The sequence below is a fragment of the Maniola jurtina genome, chromosome 15 (genome assembly GCF_905333055.1).
Source record: "Maniola jurtina chromosome 15, ilManJurt1.1, whole genome shotgun sequence".
NCBI classification, from domain to species: Eukaryota; Metazoa; Arthropoda; class Insecta; order Lepidoptera; family Nymphalidae; genus Maniola; species Maniola jurtina.
This window is the reverse complement of record NC_060043.1, coordinates 13,875,127-13,899,330: the sequence shown is the minus strand read 5'-3', so window position 1 is coordinate 13,899,330 and position 24,204 is coordinate 13,875,127. Positions and strand designations below refer to the sequence as shown.

At 35.9% G+C, this 24,204-nt stretch overlaps 2 protein-coding genes across 4 annotated transcripts in view; both read right to left on the bottom strand.

Annotated features, from left to right (window-relative positions):
* LOC123872542 (putative inorganic phosphate cotransporter) overlaps nucleotides 1-24,204 on the bottom strand; it is a 30,737-nt gene that overhangs the window by 131 nt on the left and 6,402 nt on the right. The window contains exons 3-10 of one of the 2 annotated variants that reach the window (XM_045916867.1): nucleotides 23,930-24,115; nucleotides 21,577-21,715; nucleotides 18,701-18,912; nucleotides 17,995-18,147; nucleotides 17,458-17,590; nucleotides 16,844-16,968; nucleotides 15,586-15,705; nucleotides 14,829-15,055 (exon numbers count right to left, since the gene is read on the bottom strand). In XM_045916867.1, the coding sequence (XP_045772823.1) occupies nucleotides 14,861-15,055; nucleotides 15,586-15,705; nucleotides 16,844-16,968; nucleotides 17,458-17,590; nucleotides 17,995-18,147; nucleotides 18,701-18,912; nucleotides 21,577-21,715; nucleotides 23,930-24,115 (1,263 nt within the window). In that variant the 3' untranslated portion in view covers nucleotides 14,829-14,860. Of the gene's footprint in view, nucleotides 1-14,048; nucleotides 15,056-15,585; nucleotides 15,706-16,843; nucleotides 16,969-17,457; nucleotides 17,591-17,994; nucleotides 18,148-18,700; nucleotides 18,913-21,576; nucleotides 21,716-23,929; nucleotides 24,116-24,204 lie in introns of those variants that run through there. The other variant, XM_045916866.1, reaches the window with a different exon arrangement.
* The window catches only part of LOC123872546 (putative inorganic phosphate cotransporter), a 33,407-nt gene that overhangs the window by 7,489 nt on the left and 1,714 nt on the right, over nucleotides 1-24,204 (bottom strand). Inside the window, exons 2-3 of one of the 2 annotated variants that reach the window (XM_045916874.1) lie at nucleotides 8,011-8,048; nucleotides 2,780-2,904 (exon numbers count right to left, since the gene is read on the bottom strand). In XM_045916874.1, the coding sequence (XP_045772830.1) occupies nucleotides 2,780-2,904; nucleotides 8,011-8,017 (132 nt within the window). In that variant the 5' untranslated portion in view covers nucleotides 8,018-8,048. Of the gene's footprint in view, nucleotides 1-2,779; nucleotides 2,905-5,982; nucleotides 6,143-8,010; nucleotides 8,049-24,204 lie in introns of those variants that run through there. The other variant, XM_045916873.1, reaches the window with a different exon arrangement.

The window sequence follows — 24,204 nt, the reverse complement described above, 5'->3', positions numbered from 1 at the left end:
ATCTGATTAGCCTTTGAAGATTTTAAATTTTCGCAATAAAAAAACAATTGCTTTACAACATGGATGTATGAATACTTTACAATTGCAATTTTGATTAAAAAGCAATATTGAAATCTCAATGTAATCGTGCATACCGTAAATAAAGCTCTTTTCTCCGAGCCTCTAAAGGACTTGAATTCGTGGATTTCGTTTATTTACACTAACATCTAGATAAAAAGAAGGACCTGGGAGTTCTCAAGAGAAGTAAGAAACATCGAGGCGACAACGTCGTTGGTAAGTGCCAAATGGTGGTCAAATGTTGAATGAAGAGCTGGCTGTATCTGGGCAAGGACAGGGAGAAGCGGAAGAGGTTGGGGGAGGCCTTTACCCGCGAAGGGGCTCATGTTCCATAGCAAAAATTGTTCACTTACTAACCAAACTAACTTAGGAAAATAAGGGAAATATAATAACTAACAAAACTAATCTACTATGTAACTAATTAAGGAATATGAGTAATAAAAAGACTTTATTTATTTATTTATAACCTTATTATAGCCCTTTTAGGGTTCCGTACTTCAAAAGGAAAAACGGAACCCTTATAGGATCACTCTGTTGTCCGTCTGTTTGTCTGTCTGTCCGTCCGTCCGTCCCCGTCCGTCGTGTCTGTCAAGAAAACCTATAGGGTACTTCCCGTTGACCTAGAATCATGAATTTTGGTAGGCAGGTAGGTCTTATAGCACAAGTATAGGAATAAATCTGAAAATCGTGAATTTGTGGAAAAAAATTAAAATGTTTCAATTTTCAAAGTAAGATAACTATACCAAGTAGAGTATCATATAAAAGGGCATAACCTGCACATTTCAAAACAGATTTTTATTTATTTTTATAAATTGCAGTTTTTGATATATCGTGCAAAATGTCGGAAAAATACCCAAGTACGGAACCCTCGGCGCGCGAGTCTGACTCGCACTTGGCCGGTTTTTTTCAATGATTTTACGTCAGCATAGCGTAATATTTGACATACGGTCGATTCAGGATCAATTCGAGAATTCTCTCACTCTAGTTCACTTTATTTGCATCCACTCATATAGGTACTTGAATGACTGAAACACTTTCCGGTCTTAGAATAAAAACCCTTTCCGATATAATAAGGTCATAATGTCTCGAATTGGGGAACAGTAGCTCGGTAGGAGGTTCAAAAATGTCAATTTTAACTTTTCCAATAAAATACTTTTAAACCTTCTGTCACTCTGGACAATGCAACTCTAAAAGAGAAAACTTGTGAAATAAAACTCGTTCAATATCAATTTTTCTTTTCTGTAATTCTTGAAATTCATAAAATAGGTATAAGTTTTAGACTAAAATTGTTTAATGAAGATAATTACATATTACTTAACCCTAAACCAGATTAACGGAAGAATACCTGAATTTTTTTTTAACTTTTTTTATTCTAATATTTTTAAGGGGCTTTTTATAGGTGTCCTATATGCCAGCCCCATCGGTACAATCTAAATTAAAATTAAACTAGGTATATACCTAAAACTACAACAATTTGAGAGAATCACTAGCAAATTCATACACTTTCATTGCCGAAACGCTCAAAGGTTTATTTTATTTGTTTTGTTGTTTAACTACACGATGCCTGCGACTTCACAGGATTTTTAAAAATCCCGTGGGAGGTCTTTGATTTTCGGTGTCTTTATGAATATCTATGCAAATATCGTCACTCCGATGCTGCTTGATTGAAGTAGCAAACACCAAACACATATTTTCGATTTTATAATAATACCTACTATTAGCGTTCCACTCCGGCTTCGCACGGGTAGATTATTTGAAAATAAAACATGTCTTTTGTTACTCAGGAATAATGTAGCTTTTTACTGGTGAAAGAATTTTCAAAATCGGTTCAGTAGTTCCAGAGATTACCCCTACAAACATACTTACTAACTTTACCTCTTTACAATACAACAATATAATTATGACAGTGTAGAAGTGTAGATGAGTATTATATAGATGAGTAGTGATGTCAAATTAAGAGGGCTCTCTCCGTCACTCGTTTCATACAATCGTAGTTCCAATTTCATTTGAATATTAAGCAACCAAAGTCCATGAAATTTTGCAGACATATTCTAGAAACTAATATCTGTGTCTGTGGTGTTCTAGATTTTTCTAAAAATATGTAGTTTTAAAATTACAGGGGTTCAAAGATTTGTATGAAAATTTCTAAGACCGCGTAACTTTGAAACCGAATATTTTAACAGAAATCTGAAAAACCACACATAGATATTAGTTTCTAGAATATGTCTGCAAAATTTCATGGACTTTGGTTGCTTAATATTCAAATGAAATTGAAACTACGATTGTATGAAACGAGTGACGGAGGGAGCCCTCTTAAGCCCAAAGGTCCGCGTGGACTACACGAATTTCAAACCTCTATATTATCCTCTTGTATGTTTGTCTATGCGTCTGTCTACCTCTCCGCAATTTCAAACAACGAAAGTTCAATGAGCATTAGCGAATAAATCTGTAGTTCAGCCATTATGAACGTGCAAACCGAGTTATTAATCATTTTTACCGGACCTCTCGCTCGCACTTACAGGCCTATACTGAAACCTGATTGGTGATTACACACATCAGTGTCATAAATGTGTGTAACAGTAAAAAAAAAAAGAATTTGTCGATAACTACTGCTAGCCCCAGCTATCTTTATCGATAACGACTTCTAAAGCATTCTCACAAAAGTATGATCCTAATGATTGTGACGCAATTCGCACGTTCATAATGGCTCAACTGTACGTACATCGTCCTGGGCCCTGTCCGTCATAGCGACGATCGCCATGCTCATGTTGACTCGCATCGCGAACGCCAGCACCAGCGCGAGGAACAGCATGAACACCTGCACATGACGCACCCCCAGCACCGAGCCTGAAAAACGTTATTATACAGGTTGTTATTAGAATGCTAGCAAAAACAGCGCTATTATTATCTACCTACACTAATATTATTATAAGTATTTTTAAAAATTCCTTGCAACTTGGTACTATCCAATACTAGCACTTCTCCTCTCAGCAAAGGTTGCCTGGTAGAGATTGATCCAAGCAATAAGGCTGCCTTTGCACACAATTGTTTTTTTCTGTTTTCTTCTTTCTGTGTTGTGATTCTTTACATGTGTTTTTGTGAGCAATAAAGTGTTCTATTCTATCTATCTATCTATTACAAAAAGTTAAACACCATTCTACACGGGCATGATTTGTATAGTAATTAGATAAGGCTGGCTTTAAGTTTTATTCTAATATTTTCAATAAAAATCTAAGAGGTAGAGTTTGTAAGTTTGTTAGAAGTGATCTCTAGAACTGCTGAACCGATTTTGAAAATTCTTTCTCCAATAGAAAGCTACATTTTTCTTGAGTAATATAGGCTCTATTTTGTTTTCAAGCACCCATGCATAGCCGGGGCGGGCTGCTAGTATTAGATTAACATAATCCAATACCAATAAGCATTTTGCTTAAACGTGTAGTTTTAATGTTTTAGTATATTTCAAACCCGCAATTGTTTAATGTATAGCGTGTAATACTCGGGGTCAACGCCCCGCCTACGACATAGCATTGACCCCGTATGACCTTTCTACGCAAGGTTCATTGACTTTAAGTGTCAGTCACATGTTTTATTTCCGATACATTGCGAACTTATAAAAATACACGGTTTTGAATTTTTTTTGCGTTTTTTTATCACCTGTCTTCGTTTTTTTAGCGTTCTAATACTAGTATACATAGAAAATGACAATAATTTTATTAATATTATCAACACCGTACCTAAAGCCCAACCTGTGGGTTATTCCACTAACGATTTTGGTTTTACCGTAGTTTTTGCAGCAATTCTCGCTGAATTACGCAAAAAAATCTTAATTCACGTGTATGAAGTCGCAGGCATCACCTATTTAGTACAGAGATAGCTTGCATCCTGGAGACTGGTAGTAGATAGTTTTTAGGGTTCCGTACCTCAAAAGGAAAAAACGGAACTTTCATACGATCACTTTGTTGTCTGTCTGTCTGTCAAGAAAAACTATGGGGAGGTACTACATACTTCCCGCTGATCTAGAAGCATGAAATTTGACAGGTAGGTACGTCTTATAGCACAAGTAAAGGAAAAAAACCGAAAACGGTGAATTTGTGGTTACATCACAAAAAAATTAAATGTTCATGAACAAAAAATAATCCAAATAATATAATTAGTTTTTCAATTTTCAAAGTAAGATAACTATACCGAGTGGAGTATCATGTGAAACTAGGGCCTTTACCTGTATGTACATTCTAAAACAGATTTTTATTTATTTTTATGCACAATAGTTTTTGATTTACTTATCGTGCAAAATGTTACGAAAAATACTTGAGCACTGAACCCTCGGTGCGCGAGTCTGACTCGCACTTGGCCGGTTTTTATCTAAAACCTGGTCAAGTGTGAGTTGTTTCAGTATAGACTTCAATTAGGTATCCATTCGAACTACATAATTGTAATAGTTACACAGCTAAGAGCCATTATAGACGCATTCCCTCCAGGTTGATTGCTTCTGCGGTATTGGGCAAAGGACCGATAACAGAGCAATCGTCTTGCAACTAATTGATTGTTGCTAGGTATGCGTGACGTCACATACCTACAGCTGTTACAATAACATTAGGTAGGCACTTACTCTACCAATGCATATGACGTAAACTAGACGCTACTCACAGTAATCACAATTTATAATAATTTACTCTACAAAACTCAAAATATTGTGAACTAGCTGATAGCTGAGTTTGGGTCTTAAAAATCCCATGGGTTATCATACGAAAGGGCTTTATCTGTACATTCTAAAACAGATTTTTATTTATTTTTATGTATAATTTTATCGTGCAAAATATTGGAAAAATACCCGAGTACGGAACCCTCAGTGCGCGAGTCTGACTCGCACTTGGCCGGGTTTTTAAACCTATTGTATAATAACTAAATCTATTACACCTGAATTTAATTAACCTTGAATATTTTCTGCGCAAAAGTCCTTCACATCAAAAGTATATCTTCATTACGTCATATATTTCATTAAAATATCATCATGCAAATTTCTAATGGTATATGATTTTAATTCAAGATTTTTTTTTACTATAAAAATGTTGGTACTATAATGTGGTATATTTAAATGAACGTTTTATTTCTGTAACTAGAGTGGCATTTTAATTAAATAAAATTTAAAAAGCTATCAAAATGTAACTCGTTTTGGTGGCTTTGTATTTTATTCGCCGACAAGGTTATCAAGGGACAAATTAAAAAAAGTATTGCAAATTCGCGCTTAATTGCAAATTGTGATAGTATCTATCAGTCACTTGGTTGTAGTAACCCTCTATTCCTTAAACACTTCTTCCTCTCCTGCTTTGGGGCTATGCAGGTTCATAAAAAAAAAATTGAAAATTTTATTTAAAAATTTATTTATTTATTTATTTATCTAATTTAAGTAGGTACATGCGTTTCGTGGAGTCCTCAAAAAGTCGAAAGAAATAAAGAAACTGTTTATTTGGTGCCACAAAAATAAGATAACATACTATAGCTTACCTATAGGTATAAAATCGAAATATAATGAGATGCGTGGTGTGTGGTACCAAAATGGATTTATCATGCGAAATGTCGGAAAAAATACCCGAGTACGGAACCCTCAGTGCGCGAGTCTGACTCGCACTTGGCTGGTTTTTTCAAAAAAAGAGTGAGTAGGCTCTTTCTAGGCAGACGCGCTCTACCATAGGCTGCATCATCGCATACTATTACCTATGATTCCATTCAAGCGCAATTTTTTTTAAAACTAAAATAATATTGTAAGGATGTGCTTGACTGCAATCACACCAAAGTAGTAAAAATCCCATAATATATTTACTTAATCGAATAAAAAAAGCCTTTTCAACGAGTTCTAAAAGGAAGTCACTATTGTATGTTAGGTCACCAAGAAGCTACTAATAATATTGTTAAAAAAAAACTCACTCGGTTTTTTGATCACAACCTCGTCAACTACCATTTTCAGTTCAAAAAATCACTAACCAAATACTAAAACTAGTTTATATTTTTGAAAGTTAATCGATCGATTGAACTTGATCGATATTTTTTCGCAACCGCTGCGCGTGCGCCCTGCACTCTTGTTAACACAGCACTCGATGTTATTGATAGTTTTTTCACAATCAGGCTTTGTTTCCATTATATGCCGTTATTTAACATTATCTTGTCAGTCAAGGCACGGTAATATTAATTACCGTGGTCAAGGGTTACATTTTTAGATACAGACATATTTTTAACATTCATTAAAATTAAATTAAAATAAAAAGCGATGATAGAAAAAAATAGGCTAGTGGTTAAGAAGTCCAGCTCCTTTTCGGGAGATCAGGGGTGCGATTCTGGGCACACACATCTAACTTTTTTGAGTTATGTTCGTTTTTAGGGGTCCGTACCGTAACAAAAAACGGAACCCTTGTAGGATCACTTTGTTATCCGTCTATCTGTCTGTCTGTCCGTCCGTCCGTCCGTCCGTCCGTCGTGTCTGTCAAGAAAACCTATAGGGTACTTCTCGTTGACCTAGAATCATGAAATTTGGTAGGTAGGTAGGCTCTTATAGCACAAATAAAGGAATAAATCCGAAAACCACGAATTTGTGGTTACATCACAGAAAAAAAAAATGTGTTTTAATTTTCAATGTAAGATAACTATACCAAGTGGGGTATCATATGAAAGGGCTTTACTAGTACATTCTAAAACAGATTTTTATTTATTTTCAAGCATAATAGTATTTGATTTATCGTAAAAATGCTAGAAATCCCTAGTACGGAACCCTCGGTGAGCGAGTCTGACTCGCACTTGGCCGGTTTTTTAATGTAAAACATTACAGCTGACTTTTTAACGCATTTTCATAAAACTTATCAGATCTTAAAACGTAACACAGTGAATCCGAGCCACTGTCTTTGACCTAAATTGTTCATATTAAAATAACATTAATATTTGGAAAAATCTTTGACGACAAAAGTAATGAGCTGCACCGCTATTTAAAACTCATTTTTATTATCTCATATTAAATTATTATGAAATTAATGAACTGACTAGATAATTATATTATTATCACCCACGGCTATGCTATCGTGGGAATTTCAAAAAATACCACCTTATTCCTTGTCTACATAACAAAGAAAAACTGTGATTTTTAGCGTCTTAGGTTCAAGGATTTGGTCTAGACGTTAATGAGTCAGTCAGTCAGTGATCAACCTTTTTGTTGTATAAGAAGATAGAGTAAGTAGGTATGTTTAAAATATTTTTACCAGTTATATTGATTTTTTACTCGTATTTATATTAACACCGGCATAAGTAAATATAAATGATACCGCATTTCCGCAATATTTAACCATTTATACAAATATAATTCAAAAGTACATACTCCTTGAGCCTCCAACCGAGAATCTAAATTCTCACTTCTAAACAATTTATTTACAGATCTGTGAACAACTTTGTGACTTTGGCACGGATTAATACCCATAAAGAATCTAATTAGTAACGTAGTCTAAATATATAAAACTAGTGACACCCGCGACTTTGTCCGCGTGGATTTAGGTTTATTGAAATCCCGTGGGAACTCTTTGATTTTCCGGGATAAAAAGTAGCTTATATCCTTCCCCAGGATGTATACCAAGTCTGTACCAAATTTCATTAAAATCGGTTCAGCGGTTGTGTCGTATAAACGTAGCAGACAGACAGACACACTTTCGCATTTATAATATTAGTATGGATGAAAAGCTAACTGACGGACTGACGGGATGTAGACATCCCCTTACAAAGGATTTTTGAAAATTTAACTCCTAAGTAGAGTTACTGTAATATAGTTAATATAATATGTGTTTGAAATTTGTGCACAGCACAAGTCACGGGCATAAACTAGTTACCTGTGTTTTGTTCATTGACGTATCGGTGCAAGCAATGGAAACGGTGAACAACATTGGCATTGAATGTTTTAGAAGCGAGGAAGCAAATTACCCGTCATGGCGTGATGAGCTGTGGTACTGAAGGAAACTCTACGCGCTATAAGTGATACAATCTTACAGTTTATTGCAGAAGGCTGAGACAAACTAATTAATTCTATGTGCAAATGGCACGTGGATCATTTTGATACCTCTGACTAAATAAATACGTAGACAGACCAAATTACCCATAATATAAAGACCCACCCAAATTACGCATACCTACTTATAAATTACTAGAGGATGCCCGCGACTTCGACCGCGTGGATTTAGGTTTTTAAAGATCCCGTGGGAACCGTTTTATTTTCCGGGATAAAATGCCTATGTCAATTACAGGGACGCAAGCTACCTCGGTACCAAATTTCATACAAATCGGTTAAGCGGATGGGTTTTTAGGAATCCCGTGGGAACTTTTTGATTTTCCGGGTTAAAAAGTAGCCTATGTCAGTCCCCGGAATATAAGCTAAACCTGTACCTTTCGTCAGAATCGGTTAAACTGTTGGCCCGTGAAAAGGTAGCAGACAGACAGACATATTACTTTCGCATTTATAATTTTATTTATTTACTTTTTCAAACCTACATCTTACATAATATTAGTATGGATTATATTTTATTCCACAAAAAATTCTAAATGTCTGAATTGATATACATCCAAAATCTGGATATGTATGGGGAATCCTTACAACATCCCGATTCCCGAATGATGATCCTGGCTTTAATTTTTTTGAAAAAATTCTATGTGGGGGGTCAGCAGCTCTATGGCGCCATTTTCAAATGTATTTTTTTTTGTTTTGGTAGGGCTGTCGTGTTTTTTTTAAGTAGGTACGGCTAGTTATGTGGTGTGTGTCGGTGCTGTATATTGCTTGCTTTTCCTGCTTCTTTAAAAGTAGGAGGGCGGGCAATGCATATTGCATGCCGCATGTGGTACACATACAGGGTCGTCAGTTTTGGCGAATTACAGTAATTCCTTGTAGGCATATCATGGAATTCCGCAAAGCGACACATGTTTCTGTTCAATATCTTTGTGTAGGTAAATCTATGTAGTGTGGGTAATATCAAAATCTCATTATTCGTTCGTGGTAAGCAATAAATCCTAGGATTTATTGCAGAAGGCTGTTGCAAACTGCACATATTTCAGCTTGAATTCTATTGATGACAGAGTTGCATGGAAACAATCGGCCATACATTCAAATGCACTAGATAACAATGACTGCCTTCCTCGTTTAGAGGCTTAGGGTGCGTGTCCACTGGAGTGAAGTGAAGTGAGCTGATATAGAGAATTCATAGATATAATATATTCAAATATCCAAATGTATTTATAATAATTTAAAGTTCTAAAGCTTTCACTATGGGATATAAATTACACCAATAAATGAATTGTCAAAAGTCTTCATCGATCCCACATTTGTCAAAAAAAATTGTATTCAAGGTCCAAAGTTCACAAGAATGGATGTTTTGCATTTTGCAGCGAAACGGTATATTTTATCATACAATAGGTTAGACAAAGTTGTAGATCATACAAAAATAGTCTTGCATTTTTTTTCATAAGAATCACCATTCCTGAGATATCGCGATTCTAAAAGTTTTCCTTCTTTTAGAAATTTTTGTGAACCTTGACCTTGAATATATTTTTTTGCAAATGTGGGATCTGTATTTTCCGAACAACGAAACCTCATTACACAAAGTAGGTGCAACTTTAGGTATTCATTGAGTTTTCCTTATCAATCATTGTAGTTCGCAGTGAGAGTTATCATTTATCCGCGTTTGATCCAATTCTGTGATTGATTTTATCATAGATCTATAAAACTAAAGTACTTATTGTTGTATCAAAGATTAGCTGACACGCCCTGGTTTCACTATCATCATCATCATTAACATCAACCCATTACTGACCCCTGTCTTCAGAATGAGAAGTGTAGGCCAAAGTCCGCCACGCTGACCAATTAGTGTGGATCGGCATACTTCAAATGCCTTCGAAAACATTACGGAGAACTCTCAGGCATGCAGGTTTCCTCACCATGTTTTCCTTCACCGTAAAAGCAAGTCATATTTTAATTGAACGAATGAACCCCGGACCTCCGCTTTTTAGGGTCCCATACCTCAAAAGGAAAAAGGGAACCCTTGTAGGATCACTTCGTTGTCTGTCTGTCAAGAAAAGGGGATTATAACCTATAGGATACTTCCCATTTACCTAGAATTTGGCTGGTAGGTATAGCTCAAGCAATGAGAAAATCCGAAAACTGCGAATTAGTGGTTACTTTACGAACCCAATTATTTTTATTAAAATGTGTTCGCGATAATTACTTAACTAAATCACATGTAGATGGCGCTGTCCGTCATTAACTTGCAGTGTTGGACATTAAAATGTTATATCTTGCACGTTGGTGCGGAACACTTCGTGTGTGAGTCCGACTTACACTTGACCGGTAATCAACTACAATGGGGTATTGAAAATTGGATTATTGTGGGATTGAACACGTTCGTTGTATCTACTATCTACCTTGGTTTACTTTGTAGTGTGATAAATGCTGCTTAAACCATTTCTAATATAGCATGTACTTACGAGTAAGTACCTGCTTCATCATCATTATCATCGTCTACTGATAGGTGTCCACTGCTGGACATAGGTATTTTGTAGGGACGCAACACTCGCCATAGTCTTGTGCCGCCTGAATCCAGCGGCTCCATGCGACTTTTTAATGTATGGAAGTACCCTATAGGTTTTCTTGACAGACACGACGGACGGAGAGACAGACAGACAAATACCAAAGTGATCCTATAAAGGTTCCGTTTTTCCTTTTCGGAACCCTAAAACACCGTTGCTAAGTCAAAGTCAAAGTCAAAATCATTTATTCAAAGTAGGTACGATTGTACTTTTTTTGATGGTCGACGGTAATTTGTACGATATAGTGGTGAGTGGTGAGAGTAGTATAGTGGTAAGGATCTACTTACTTAGGCATATCCTAAACACTTAATATTTATTCTGGTTTTGCCCAGGTGCAACTTACCAATTCAAAAAACTAAATTTGCATGACCTGTAATAAGTAGTTCTTGTAGGTAAGTACACAATATTATTCCAACAATTTTCCTCGTGAAATTTTTTGAAATGTTTACCTCTGAGGAAACCCCCGTTTCCTTGTTATTTGAAGCTAGTTGTTTCTTGCGACTTTGACCGCGTTTATTAGTTTTCCTAGGAGAAGCAGGTAGAGGTCTACGATATAGAGAAAATCTAGATGCAAAATTAAAATTTTCTAGACTATCCGATTCGAACTATAGGTACATGTCAGTTAATCAATTTCTTCTTCTATATTAGATGATGAAACATATAGTATCCCATGATAATAAAGCAAGTAAAATTGAAACCTGAAATTTTCCAATTGCAAAAGTAAAGTAGAATTAAAATGTATTTTATAAAAAAAAACCTATTATTTTTATACAGGCGCTATTCAAGAAAATATCACTTGGGTGGTTTTTTTTAAATTCCAATGCCTCTTGTAAAACTTTCCATGAGAACGAGTCAGTTAGTTTCAAGACGGGTAATAAACACGAGAGGTCTGTGAGGCTGGATGTCTACAAATAGACACTTTGATCCTTCAAGTTTACCTGATCCTAAACAAACACAATGCCCACCGTTAAATTCTGGTCTAAAAATGATCTATTTACCCTAGCTTTTATTTATATCAAACTAGCTGAAGGCTGACTTTGTCCGCGTGTATTTGGGTTTTAAAAATCCCGAAGGAAATCTTTGATTTTTCGGGACAGAACTTATGAAAGGTAGTCTATTATGACTCACCAGGTCTTTTTAGAAAAAAATCAAAGGTCGTTTGCGGCATGATTGAAGAACAAACAAATAAACACATTTTCGCATTCATCACTAACTCATCGCCACGCCGCGCCGCGCCGCCGCACTACTGAGAACTCCAAGGGCTTAGCAGCCTTCGCACACCTGAGAACATTATGGAGAACTCTAAGGCACGGAGGTTTCCTCACGATATTTTCCTTCACCGTTAAAGCCGGTCACGCGGGGCAGAGATTGACGTCTTTACCGCTTTTTATAATAGGTATTAGTAGTGATTTCATGTAGTTTACTACTACTTTTCATTTACAACTCTACCAGCGCCAAGGTTCAAGATTCCATTGACAAGAGCTTTACCTACTCTTTTCTTATAAATCAAAGTCAAAGTCAAAATCATTTATTCAAAGTAGGCACTACTGTACTCCTTTTGATGGTCAGAATTGTTATAATCTCTGACTCTACGCTTATTTTAATTGAACTTTATCTAAGGGTGAGATCTATAGAGCGCGCTCTGCCTTTGCTTAGATTTAAGACAGAGTTAAAACGAGACAGAGCTATATCTCTCACATAAATCTGTCTCGTTTTAACTCAATCTTAAGTAAGAGCAAAATCAAAGTGCGCTTTATAGATTTCAGCCTAAGACACTTTAAACCTTGGCTCGTCTTTGACCATATCGCCATTGTACGTAATATTATCAGTATACAAAAGACTGTAGAATTCCTCCCAAAAACACAAGCCTGTCTAACAGCCGCAAAATTTTACGCTTATCTTTAACCCTTTAATGAAATTCCGGGGTCTGAAGCAATTTATGGTTTCCAGTATATTTTGCTGACCTTTTTACACCGCCTTTATTTTTGACGCTTGACTAGCGTTGGTTAAAGTTGAACGCATATTTGTGCATATCGTAGCTTTCTCTGTCTATAGTCGTATTCCTCATTACTGAGGGTCGAGACCCCTTTCCATTAATGCCATAATGGTAGGAGTTTTTTAGGAGGAGGGATAATAATGTGGTGGTGATCCTTCCTCATACAACTCGACTAAGAGAACGAAATTTCGACTCATAGGTTAATTTACAGTTATTGCCAGATGTTAGTGATAATAACCGGGACCGACAGCTTAAAGTGCTCACCGAGGCACGTAGAAAACTAAAAGGCCAAATTCAGACCTTTGAAGTCGGTCACCCATCCAGTTACCGACTTGGGACAACGTTGCTTAACAATCACAATCGATTGATATGCGTTGTCACAACTAGGCCACGCGTCCCTCCATCATAGGTTTTACCTCGTCCAAATACTTACTGAGTGACGTTCACATCACCTCATGATTGTGTACTATGATCTTTAACCTTGACACTTTACTCTCACCTAAACAGAGTAAACCACTCAAGAGAGGCTCCGAGGTAATTATTTGATTTGCGAAAGTTTTTTAATTTGAAATTTTTTGAGCTCTTCATAAAAACTTTTGGCTGCAATAAAATATTCTGCGTAGATACCTGCGCTAACGGAACCATTTTACTTTTTGTTTTAAATTCAGTTTAGGAACTTTTTAATGGTGACTGGAAATAATTATCTCAGTTCATTCTAGGTTTAATTTGTTTCATTCATTCCGTCATTACAAGTTTATGAAATTAATTATCAATTTATTTGTGAAACTCAATAATTATTACTGACAATCAATCGTATGTACCGATAAGCCTTTGACTTTGATTTTGACTTTATCATTTTGATAAGAGCGTTTTTTTAAGTATTTATGACTAGATATACGATGTTTTTGCGCGGTATAAACATATGGTGACATATGGGACATACCATCCTGATCTTACTATGTGATATTATAGTACATTGTACAATATTATTAATTGGAATTTTTTTTTTTTAACACTGTAGTTATTAGTAGTTATATACTTTTCACTCTGGAACCTTCTCGGGTTAACTGATAACTTACCTACCAGTTTCGTATATTTTATTTTGCAATTCCTCCAAGTTTAGATTACAGTCAATATATATCAAACTCTGTAATGGATTTTTTCCAAAATCCAATTTTAAAGATGTCGATCTACCTACGGCCGGTGAATAAGGTTTTCGTGGAATTGATTGATTTTTCTACTTGCTTTACTAGATTTTTTTTTTTACGTAAATATAGAAAAGATATCGTACTCTCTCAGTAGGTTCTAGGTTTATTATTAGTAATTTAGTAATTTAACAAATAAAACAGTAATTTTATAACTAGTAATTTAATAAATAAAACAGTAAAATAGATTAAACATCAAAATAATTAAATTCTTTATTCTGTCAACCACTTATCCGTTCTTTGATTCCTTATCATACTCGTATTGTTGCTTATTACTATTCTTTCCTAAGGTTTAATTAAAAAGTACATAATATAATAATAGGAATTGATATAACAATAATCTACATAATATTATGATTTTGAGGATTGCAAGACCAACTTCACTTTAAAGTTTCCTACACGATTTGATATCATTATACAAGTAGGTTGGCTTATGTAATATAAGTTTTCATAACTCATAATATAGAATAAAATTGAGTTAAACTCTTTTGTTTTAAAGTTTAAATGGAAACTTTGTATAATAATAATCTGTGGTACTGAATAAATTGAATTAAAAAAAAAACAAGCTTTAGGTTTTATTTACTCTCTGATGTTACAGTTCTTCTATCTTTGAAAACCATAAAATGTTTTCTAGATACTTACCTATAGGTTCTGAGCGTACAGATCGTATATGAGGTGGGAAAATTACTCTCTACCCATTCAAACACATTTTATTCCATTTATTTTGCTCCATACAAACTCATACAATAAACTATACATATATAACTACTTAAACTATAATATTATTTGTAGCGTCACGTCGAACGTTGGAACCTTCAGGCTGAAATCTATAGAGGACACATACACTTTGACACTGTACGAAAATGAGACAGCGTTATATACCTACTTAGGTGACATAAATCTGTCTCGTTTTAACTGAAACTTAGGCCTGAGAAAAGTCAAAGTGCAGATCTTAGATCTAATGTTACTTAAATACTAAAAATCCATTGTGCTATTTCAATTACTGCTTTTTAGTAGTATCTTCCTTTATCATTGGTTCCATCTCACTGGGGTCCTGTTTCTTGTCGTCCTGATCTTCCGGGGGGTTGTCCCACTCAGCCTTCTCCCCCTCGCCGAACACCACATAAAACAGGTTGGTGAAGAAGTAGAAACTTGCAGCCACGTAGAAAACCTTCCGCCATTGATATTCGCTGGTCTGAAAATATAAGTTAAGAGATGAAAGATTCAATAGTTTTTTTTGCACAATCAGCTCCTGACCGAATTTCGGCCACAAAGGCCAATTGGAGACTTGCGAGCTACACTAGCAAACGCTTACGGCTTCGTTCTCGTGAAAATTTCAGTTTTCTAGTCCAAGGGTTCGAGTTAGTCGTTGCTGAGCCAGTCAATGAGTCACAAGTGTAAATTTAAAATTTATAACACCCCCGACAAGTAAAGGTTACAGTAACTAGAAAAGAGCTGATAATTTTCAAACGGCTGAATCGATTTTCTTGGATTATAGCTAAGAATACTCTCGATCAAGCCACCTTTCAAACAGAAAAACAAAATTAAAATTGGTTCATTAGTTTAGGAGCTACGATGACACAGACAGATACACAGATACACACGTCAAACTTATAACACCCCTTAGCTAGCTAAGAAAGCTTAGTGTAAGTACCTTCTCTACTACCGTAAGAGTGGCAGGGGCCTATGCAGTTATGCACTATACCTTTATAATATGCTACTCACCACATCAGTAAGAATGAAGCCAGCCACTATAGGAGCTTGCGAGCCGAACAAGTTGGAAGCGAAGTTGCTCAGGCTTATCAAGGTCCCCGAGTAGTTGTTCGTGATGTCGATATGGTTTATCTAGAATGGTAAATGGAGTCAACGTTTACATTATGTTGAGCTCCCAGAAGACATATCGAAGAAGGATTATTTAAATACAAGGAAAGCTTGGGAATGAGTTGCTTAACAGCTTTGATAGTTCTGATAATAAGTTTAAGTGAAGTGAAGTGGTGATAATAAAAAAATACCCGGCTGAGTTAATTGTGGGTTCTTTTCAGACATGGGCTCTCGTATCTTTAAGTTTACGTAATTATTTATCACCATTACATAATTATCAAATTCAACAAATTGCTATCAGAAAGTGTACAAAGTATACTTTGAATAAATAATTTAACTTTGACTTTGAATGACTTGTACCTACTTTGTTATATACCTATTTTGATTTTGAACCTTAAAAGTAATCATTAAAAAAACAACTTTCTGAAAACACCTTGACCCAGTTTCTTAACGATTGAATAAATGTAAAATGTGAACAAGAAAGAGACGCAAATACTACAGTCATTGTCATTGTTCAGTTTTTTTTTTAATCTGTAGAACTCAGTTGCAATCAAATTTTATGCTAGCAAGTGATGAAACAACCTAAGATGGATCCTGGAACTAGCGGAAAAGTGAATCGGAAAATTGAATTCGGAAGGGCATTCCATATCCTGTTGTGATTCGAGTTAGAAACGAGATTGCTTCGTACGTAGATTTGTTTTCAAGTCTCTAGCTCATTTGAAAGCTAAAGATTTCCAAATTGTATGATTTGTACTGGTCTTTAACTATAAAACCGAATGCAATAAAACCAGCCAAGTGCGAGTCAGACTGGCGCACTGAGGGTTCCGTACTCGGGTATTTTTTCCAACATTTGGCACGATAAATCAAAAACTGTTATACATAGAAATAAATGAAAATCTGTTTTAGAATGTACAGGTAAAGCCCATTCATATGATACCCAACTTGGATACGGACGGACGGACGGACAGACAGACAACAAAGTGATCCTACAAGGATTCCGTTTTTCCTTTTGAGGTACGGAACCCTAAAAAACCATAATTCCGTTACGAAGTGATTGAAAGACAAACCAATAAACCGACAAACAAACACAGTTTCTCATTTATAGTATGGGCAGTGAACTAGTGGTTTTTGTGTATTTCTGAATGAAATAAAATCAAATTACATGATATCCAACGTTCGAAGCAATTTTGAAGATACAAATGGCGATTAGCACAGTTTCCACCACGTAGATGTTGCTCTTGGGAACATACGCCAGCACCACGAACCCAATGGCCGGGAGAACGCTACCTGAAAATATAATAAAACATACAATTTCATAAAATCTCTAGACACTATCAAACAAAGTCTCTTCCCACCATCTGTACATTTGGATCTTTTAAACTACGCAACGGATTTTAATGCGTTTTTCATCAATAGATAGAGTTATTCAAGAGGAAGGTTTATTCGCATTCAAGATGAAAGAAATTAAGTTGGCTGAGAGCTTTCATTGAAAATGCTGTCTTATTGTTTTGACAAGTGTAAATTAAAAATTTATAACACCCCCGACAAGTGAAGGTTACAGTAACTAGAAAAGAGCTGATAATTTTCAAACGGCTGAATTGATGTTCTTGGATTATATCTATGAACATTCTCGATCAAGCCAACTTTAAAACTAAAAAAACTAAATCAAAATCGGTTCGTTAGTTTAGGAGCTACGATGCCTAAGACGGATACACAGATACACACGTCAAACTTATAACACCCCTCTTTTGGGTCGGTTAAAAAGTGAAAGTATACCTATTGAGTTGGCCAATTTCCTAGTGTTGGCGACATTGAGTATCTTCTTCACAATCAGCATGTCACTGAACCAAGTGTAGAAGAAGTTCGCGAACCACATGATGAGGTAGGGTAGCGCTGTAAGTACTCCATTCTGTAAAATTATGTTTTTTTTTTAATTTTGATTAGGAGATTTTATACCTATAATTCCAGCCCGATCATTGCAAACTAAATTATGAGTATATCTGTGTAAAGTGTGAAGTCTGCCAACCTGCATTTAGTCAACTATGGTCTAGTCCAAACCCAGGTCATATCAAAGAAGACTCGTGATTATTAGAGAGTTAGTGATGGGTTAAGATGTTGAAGATGGTTTGATTAGGGAAAAATACCCTTCCGGCATCAGTTTTCCCATTCACTTTTAATATGGGTACCTTCAGAGTGAATAGGCAATTTCTAGACTAGATGCATCTTAGTTGCTTGACTGCATCAGACCTGCTAGCAAGTTATGATGTAGTCAAGCATTAGTCTAAGTACAAATTAAAAAAAAAACTTTCTTACAGCTCTGATGTTGACTCCCATGACCTTATCCATAAACGCTGGCACCTCAGTGTAGAAGGTGAGCTGGCCCCAGGCCTGGCCGATGTGAGCCGACATGATGGCCCACATGCCACGACAGCGGAGGATTTTACCCCAAGGGACTGGATGTTTTTTCTGCAAGTACCATTAGGAGGAAGGTATCATTAGGAAGATCTATTGAGAAGAGCCGGCAAGAAACTCAGCAGTTGCTCTTCTCAAATCATAAACAGTTGCTATATGTAACTATATAATTATACCATCTTGTGGGCAACAGGGAACTCAGGTGGTTGCTTCCACGCAACTTTGTCACTACGGTATTCATCAATTATATCACATCACACTTCGCACTATCACATCACACTAAAATTAGTTATAAAGCTGAAAGTTTTTGTATATGTGTATATGCGTGTATGTTTGTTACTCTTTCATGCAAAAACTACTGGACGTATTTGGCTGAACTTTGAAAAAGAGATAGATTATAGCTCGGATTAAAACACAAAGGCTACTTTTTATCCTGGAAAATCAAAGAATTCCCATTGGATTTGGAAAACCTATAAACGCGAACGAAGTCGCGGGTATCAGCTAGTGTATAATAGCCTCGAACATTACTTTATACGTTAATATTACATCGATGTTAATATTAGTATGGATGTATGATTTAAGAAAATTGCAAGTAATATGCACATACCTTTCCAACACCTAACCTCTCCTCAATATACCGTCTCTCTGCTACACTTATAGTTTTATGCTGCGCAGGAGTATCGGCCCCGAAGATCCACATCCCACTGCCGACGATCCCTGAAAGGATTCCGTAGAACCGGAATATCCCGGGCCAGCCGGCGGGCGAGGACGCGATGAAGCCAGTTACGGTGAGACCTAACACTGTCCCGAAGATTGAACCTGCAAAAAACAACACTACATATTTTAAGGATCCGAAAACTACTAAGTATATCACACTATCACACAAATAAACGCGAAAGTTTGTGTGCATAAAGTGTGTATGTATGTGCGTATGTATGTGTGTGTGTGTGTGTGTGTGTATGTTTGTGTATGTGTATGTGTGTGTGTGTATGTTTGTTACTCTTTCACCCAAAAACTACTGGATCGATTTAACTGAAATTTAGAATGGAGATAGATTATACACTGGATTAACACAGGCTACTTTTTATCTAGGAAAATCAATGAGTTAACACAGGATTTAAAAAAAACCTATATCCACGCGAACGAAGTCGCGGGAATCAGCAAGTGGTTGTATAAATGAAACTAGTGTTCACTCTACACATATTATAATATAATCGAAGCAGAAATGGGGATACCCGTAGGTGAACCAGAGAAACCGACATATCTCAGCATGTTGTGAAAAATATACAAAAGTTTCAGGATTTTAGAAAATTCTGCCAAGATACCATTCGGGATTGGTCAGTAATATGTTGAAAAAAAAAATCGGATAAGAGTAAAAGAAACAATCATCTGCCAAGAAATAATTTTATATAATTTCATACATCCAAATCTTAGTCCTTGGTGCTAATCCGATATCCGAATGTCTTTCGAGTTTCGTAATCCAATATTTAATAAACTCGTCTTATTTACTAGGAATTATTTGTGAAAGCTGTGCCAATATTAAAAGATTATGAACAAAAAGGGAAATCAGAAAATGAAACATATTTATTTTGGGGACTTAATTAAATGTCGAAATGAAGACGACGTTATTTTCTTAATAAAATCGGAAAAAATACATCAACTGCTGAGAAGTGTGGCACCTAAGAGCTCCTTCACATTATAAGACCTTCTTACAAGACATTATTTTGTTTAAAATCACAACTTAGACAGCATACTCGTAAATTACGATACAATTCCACACAAACTTGCTAAATGCCCGGACTTTGTCCGCGTGGATTACTCAAATTTTAAACCCTTTGGAGAATACAATTTTAAAAATGTTTTCTTGGCAGATGCCAACGTCGCAATGGCTTGATCAGTCAGTTAGTACGAGTAAGTCATCTTTTCCTTTCACATATTTAGACTAGATGATTTCCACGAATTTGCCTGCGTAGATTCGAGGTTTTAAAAATCCCGTGGGAGCTCTTTTATTTTCCGGGATCAAAATTAGCCTTTCTCCTCCAGTCTTAGATAGCTTACTGGTAAGCTATCTCTGTACCAAATATAATGATACGTCCACAACTTCGTCCAGGGGATACAGATTTTTTAAATCTCGTGGACATTCTTCGATTTTCCAGGACAAACAGTAGCCTATGTCATTAAAATCGTAAAACTGATAGGTCGTAAAAACTAGCATTCAGACAGACAGACACACCTTCACATTTATAATATAATTTTATGTGCTGATTGTAGTGTGTAATGTCCCAGCCAAAATGACGGCCAACAACGCGATGCTTAACGTCGTAACCCGTTAAACGTAGATGTAGCCACGATCAACGTACAACGGCATTCACAATGCCGTTTGGCGTTTGACGATTTTAACCCCAATTCAATTGGCATTGGGCTTTGGCCGTTCAAATGTGGCCACTCAGTTTAAGGCGTTGATTATCGCGATAAGTATGGCGTTGTTAGGCGTTGACGTTAACCTTAATGTACCCGCTACGTAAGAAGTTCTTATAATGTGTAAGAAATCTTTAGAGCTTGAGAAAATAATCAAGAACTCATTTCTGGCATAGATATAATTATTGTTTACATATCAAATATTGGTTTTCCGTGGTGGTGAGGGCGTACTAGAATGTCACATGATTTTTGAAGGTAGTTACGTAATATTATATAGCAAACTATTATATTATACCTATTTAAAATTAAATCCCTATTTCCCTTGGTCACGCCATAAATTGAGAACGACTGGACCATATTGCATAATTCTTTTTTTGTTGTGTTTGTAATTGTTAGGACAAGGTTTTTCAGAAAGATTTTTTGGAAAAGCCACGGAATGAGATGCGGATGAAGTCGCGGGCAACGGTTAGTTTAATTATAAAATTTACTTGAAGTTTTCTAAAAATTCTATTATAAATACATTTATCAAAAATTGCGGAACTGGCAGAATCCGCAATTTTTGGTAGGTAGGTATATACCTATTTAGAATTATTTACATTAGATATCATATTTAAACATTTGTCATGAAATGTTCCGAATGATAAGGAAACCCGTATTGAATTGCACTAACAAATTTTCACGAAGCGAAATCGAACCTGTTATTAACTTGATAGTACAATCTTTATAACCAAATATGTAATGGGGAAAAAATGTGTTCATAAAGTTATTAATAGTACAATATTAAATTTAATTATAATTAAAATATACCAAGAGACAGAAAAACTACTTTAGAATATTTTAGCCTCGAGGAGTCGGATTTAATTTTGAACCTAGAGTTCTCATTTTTCTAGAATTCAATCCAATTCAATCTACGCGTCCACGGCTGGATATAGGCCTTTTCAAAAGCGCGCCACCAAACACAGTCTTCCACCATCCTCATCCACCCGTTTTCCGCTATCTTCTTTAGGTCATCGGTCAGTTTCTTGAGCTACTTAAATTCAAATTGCTTAACAAGTTTTAACTTACCCCCATAAGCCCAGCCAGCTAACCTCCCTCTCTCTTCTAAGGGTGTCCACTTTCCTAATATGGTATGCACTCCTGGCAGCAAGCATGCTTGAGTCAGACCTTGCACGATTCTGAATATCGCCATCAGTATCCAACCTCCCTAGAAAAACAAACGTTTCCTGTAAAATATTGCGGAAAATAGTTCCCTAAAAATTAAAAAAAAAATTATGCTAACCACAATTATTAGGAAAAATAGGAGTAAATATTTTATGAGGTGAATCCCGTGCAAAAATCATAGCGGTCCCGGTGAATTTCCGAAAATATGATATATCCATACCAACTCGGACTAATAGATTAGTAAAAGTAAGTATCTAAGTATAGATCTATACTTAGATACTTACTTTTTTTTTAAATAAAGAATGTGAATTTTGTGAGTTTGTACCTATATAATACTTAATTGTAATTTCCGGAACCACACTGTAGGTACTTATACTACATAATATTTTATTAGAAAAAATCTTTCACCATTTGAAAGGTACATTGATCGAGATACTCGTAAAAATGATTTCGTATATAGATATTATAATGTATGTATAATCCGGGCGAAGTTGGAGTGGAAAGCGAAGTCTTTTGTCTGTTTGTCTCCTCGAAAAAATCGGCGTGGACATACTCGTACGAGACGGAAATAGGCTTCTTTTGTCTCGGGAAATTAAGGTGTTTCCACGGATTTTTAAAAACCTGTATAGAAATAATTTTGAAGAAGGGATGTTTTATTTAGACCTGTTATACTAGGCGTGTAAGTATTGGTCTAAAGTAAACCATTTCAACATCTGTGCCGTGGCCATTAAAACAATTTGTGTACAAACGTCAGCACATTACGTAAACAAATCATCTTTCTGAATTACCATTTACAGTGTAATGGGCAGTAAATCAAATCTTAATTTCTCAAGTTAATGGACTTCCTAGAGCATTCATTATTGCTACTTTTAAATCACCTTCATATGGTGAAAATATTTCACAGTGATTTTACAGTTGATTTTAAAGTGAATTTTTAACTTTTGCACTTTCAATCGCTTGCTACATTATACAGGATGTCACCAAAACGCTAGCAAAAACGAAGACAGGTGATAGTACTGATGATTACTGATAAGATACCATAAAAAAACAACGATTTTTTTAAAGTTCACAATATATTGCAAATAAAACATCTGACTGACGCTAGAGGTCAACGAACGTTACGTAAATAGGACATTCTTCTAGCACGTAATCACCGTAATGATGCAAGTGCTCTCGACCCTGCACTCTTTAGCATCTTAGCTCGGCTGAAGAACATAATTTGCACACGAAATCCAAAAAATCAAGCGAGATTAAATGTAATTTGTATGAATTGTAATTTTGTTTTTGTTCTTTTTTTTGTGATTTTGTTGAGCTGAATAAACTTTTATTTATTTATTTAATGATTTTCTTTCTTTGTAAGAATTTTGTAATATTTCACAAGCTGCAAATGTTCATGGATGGCGGTAATCAATTAACATTAGGTTACCCGCTTGCTCGTTTGCTCGCTATTTTTTATTTAAAAAAAAAAAGTCTGAATTATTATGAAAAGGCTTTTTGTGTTTGTTTCACGTGATTTTTCACAGTGAAATGGTTCATCTCTAGTACTTTCCAACTCCCTTTATGTCTGTCCTACTGAGGAAGCTGTTACACCAAGTTATTTAGAATCTCATTACGGTACGAGGAAATGCGGTGCGGTACGGTGATAGGGTAATAGTTAAGATTTCCGCCGCGTATTGCGGGTTCAAATCCGGACATGCACTTCCGACTTTTCGAAGTTATGCATGCAGGTTTGCTCATGATGTTTTCCTTATTTAATTGCTTAAAACCCGCATAAGAGTGGTTACGCAGCCATGCAATCTGAGTTTGTGAAAATACTGATATAAAAACTCGGAACGAACTCGAATATTACTTACGCACTAATCCGATCTCTGATCAAAATCTTAGCTCTTCAGTGGACATCCTTGACATATCTACGGCACATGTCCGATTTTAATCCGGGGCACATCCGAGATATTTTCGGATGTCGGATGTCGGAGAAGACTCAGATGATGATGAAGTCGGAGCTAGTGCGTAAGCTATCATACAAATAGTTCTATGACTACTTCGGAACGTATTTTCACGAATTCGGATCGGACGTACTTTGACTTAGGACACTGTTAAAACGAGACAGCGCTATACTGGTGACATAAAACCGTCTTGTTTTAACTTAACCTTAAGTCTGAGAAAAGTCAAAGAACGCTCTAAAAATCTCGACTATAATCTGCCGGTTGTTGTTGTTTCAAGGTTCTATAGTCATACAAAAATGGGTAGCACTCACATACAATGCCGCCCACGGTAAACTAAAGCACAGCACACAGTTAATCAAGAGAGCTCCAGTCAGTAGGTATCGAGCACCGAACTGATGCGCCAGCTGCCCGCCCGGTATCTGCAGCAACATATAGCCCCAGAAGAAAGACGACGAAATTATGTCTTGTGTCTTTTTGGGCCATTGGAACTTGGGGTACTGAAAAAAAAGGTTCATCATGATCAACCCATCACCGGCTCACTACTAAGGACGGATCTCCGTTCAAAATGAGAAAGGTTTGGCCATAG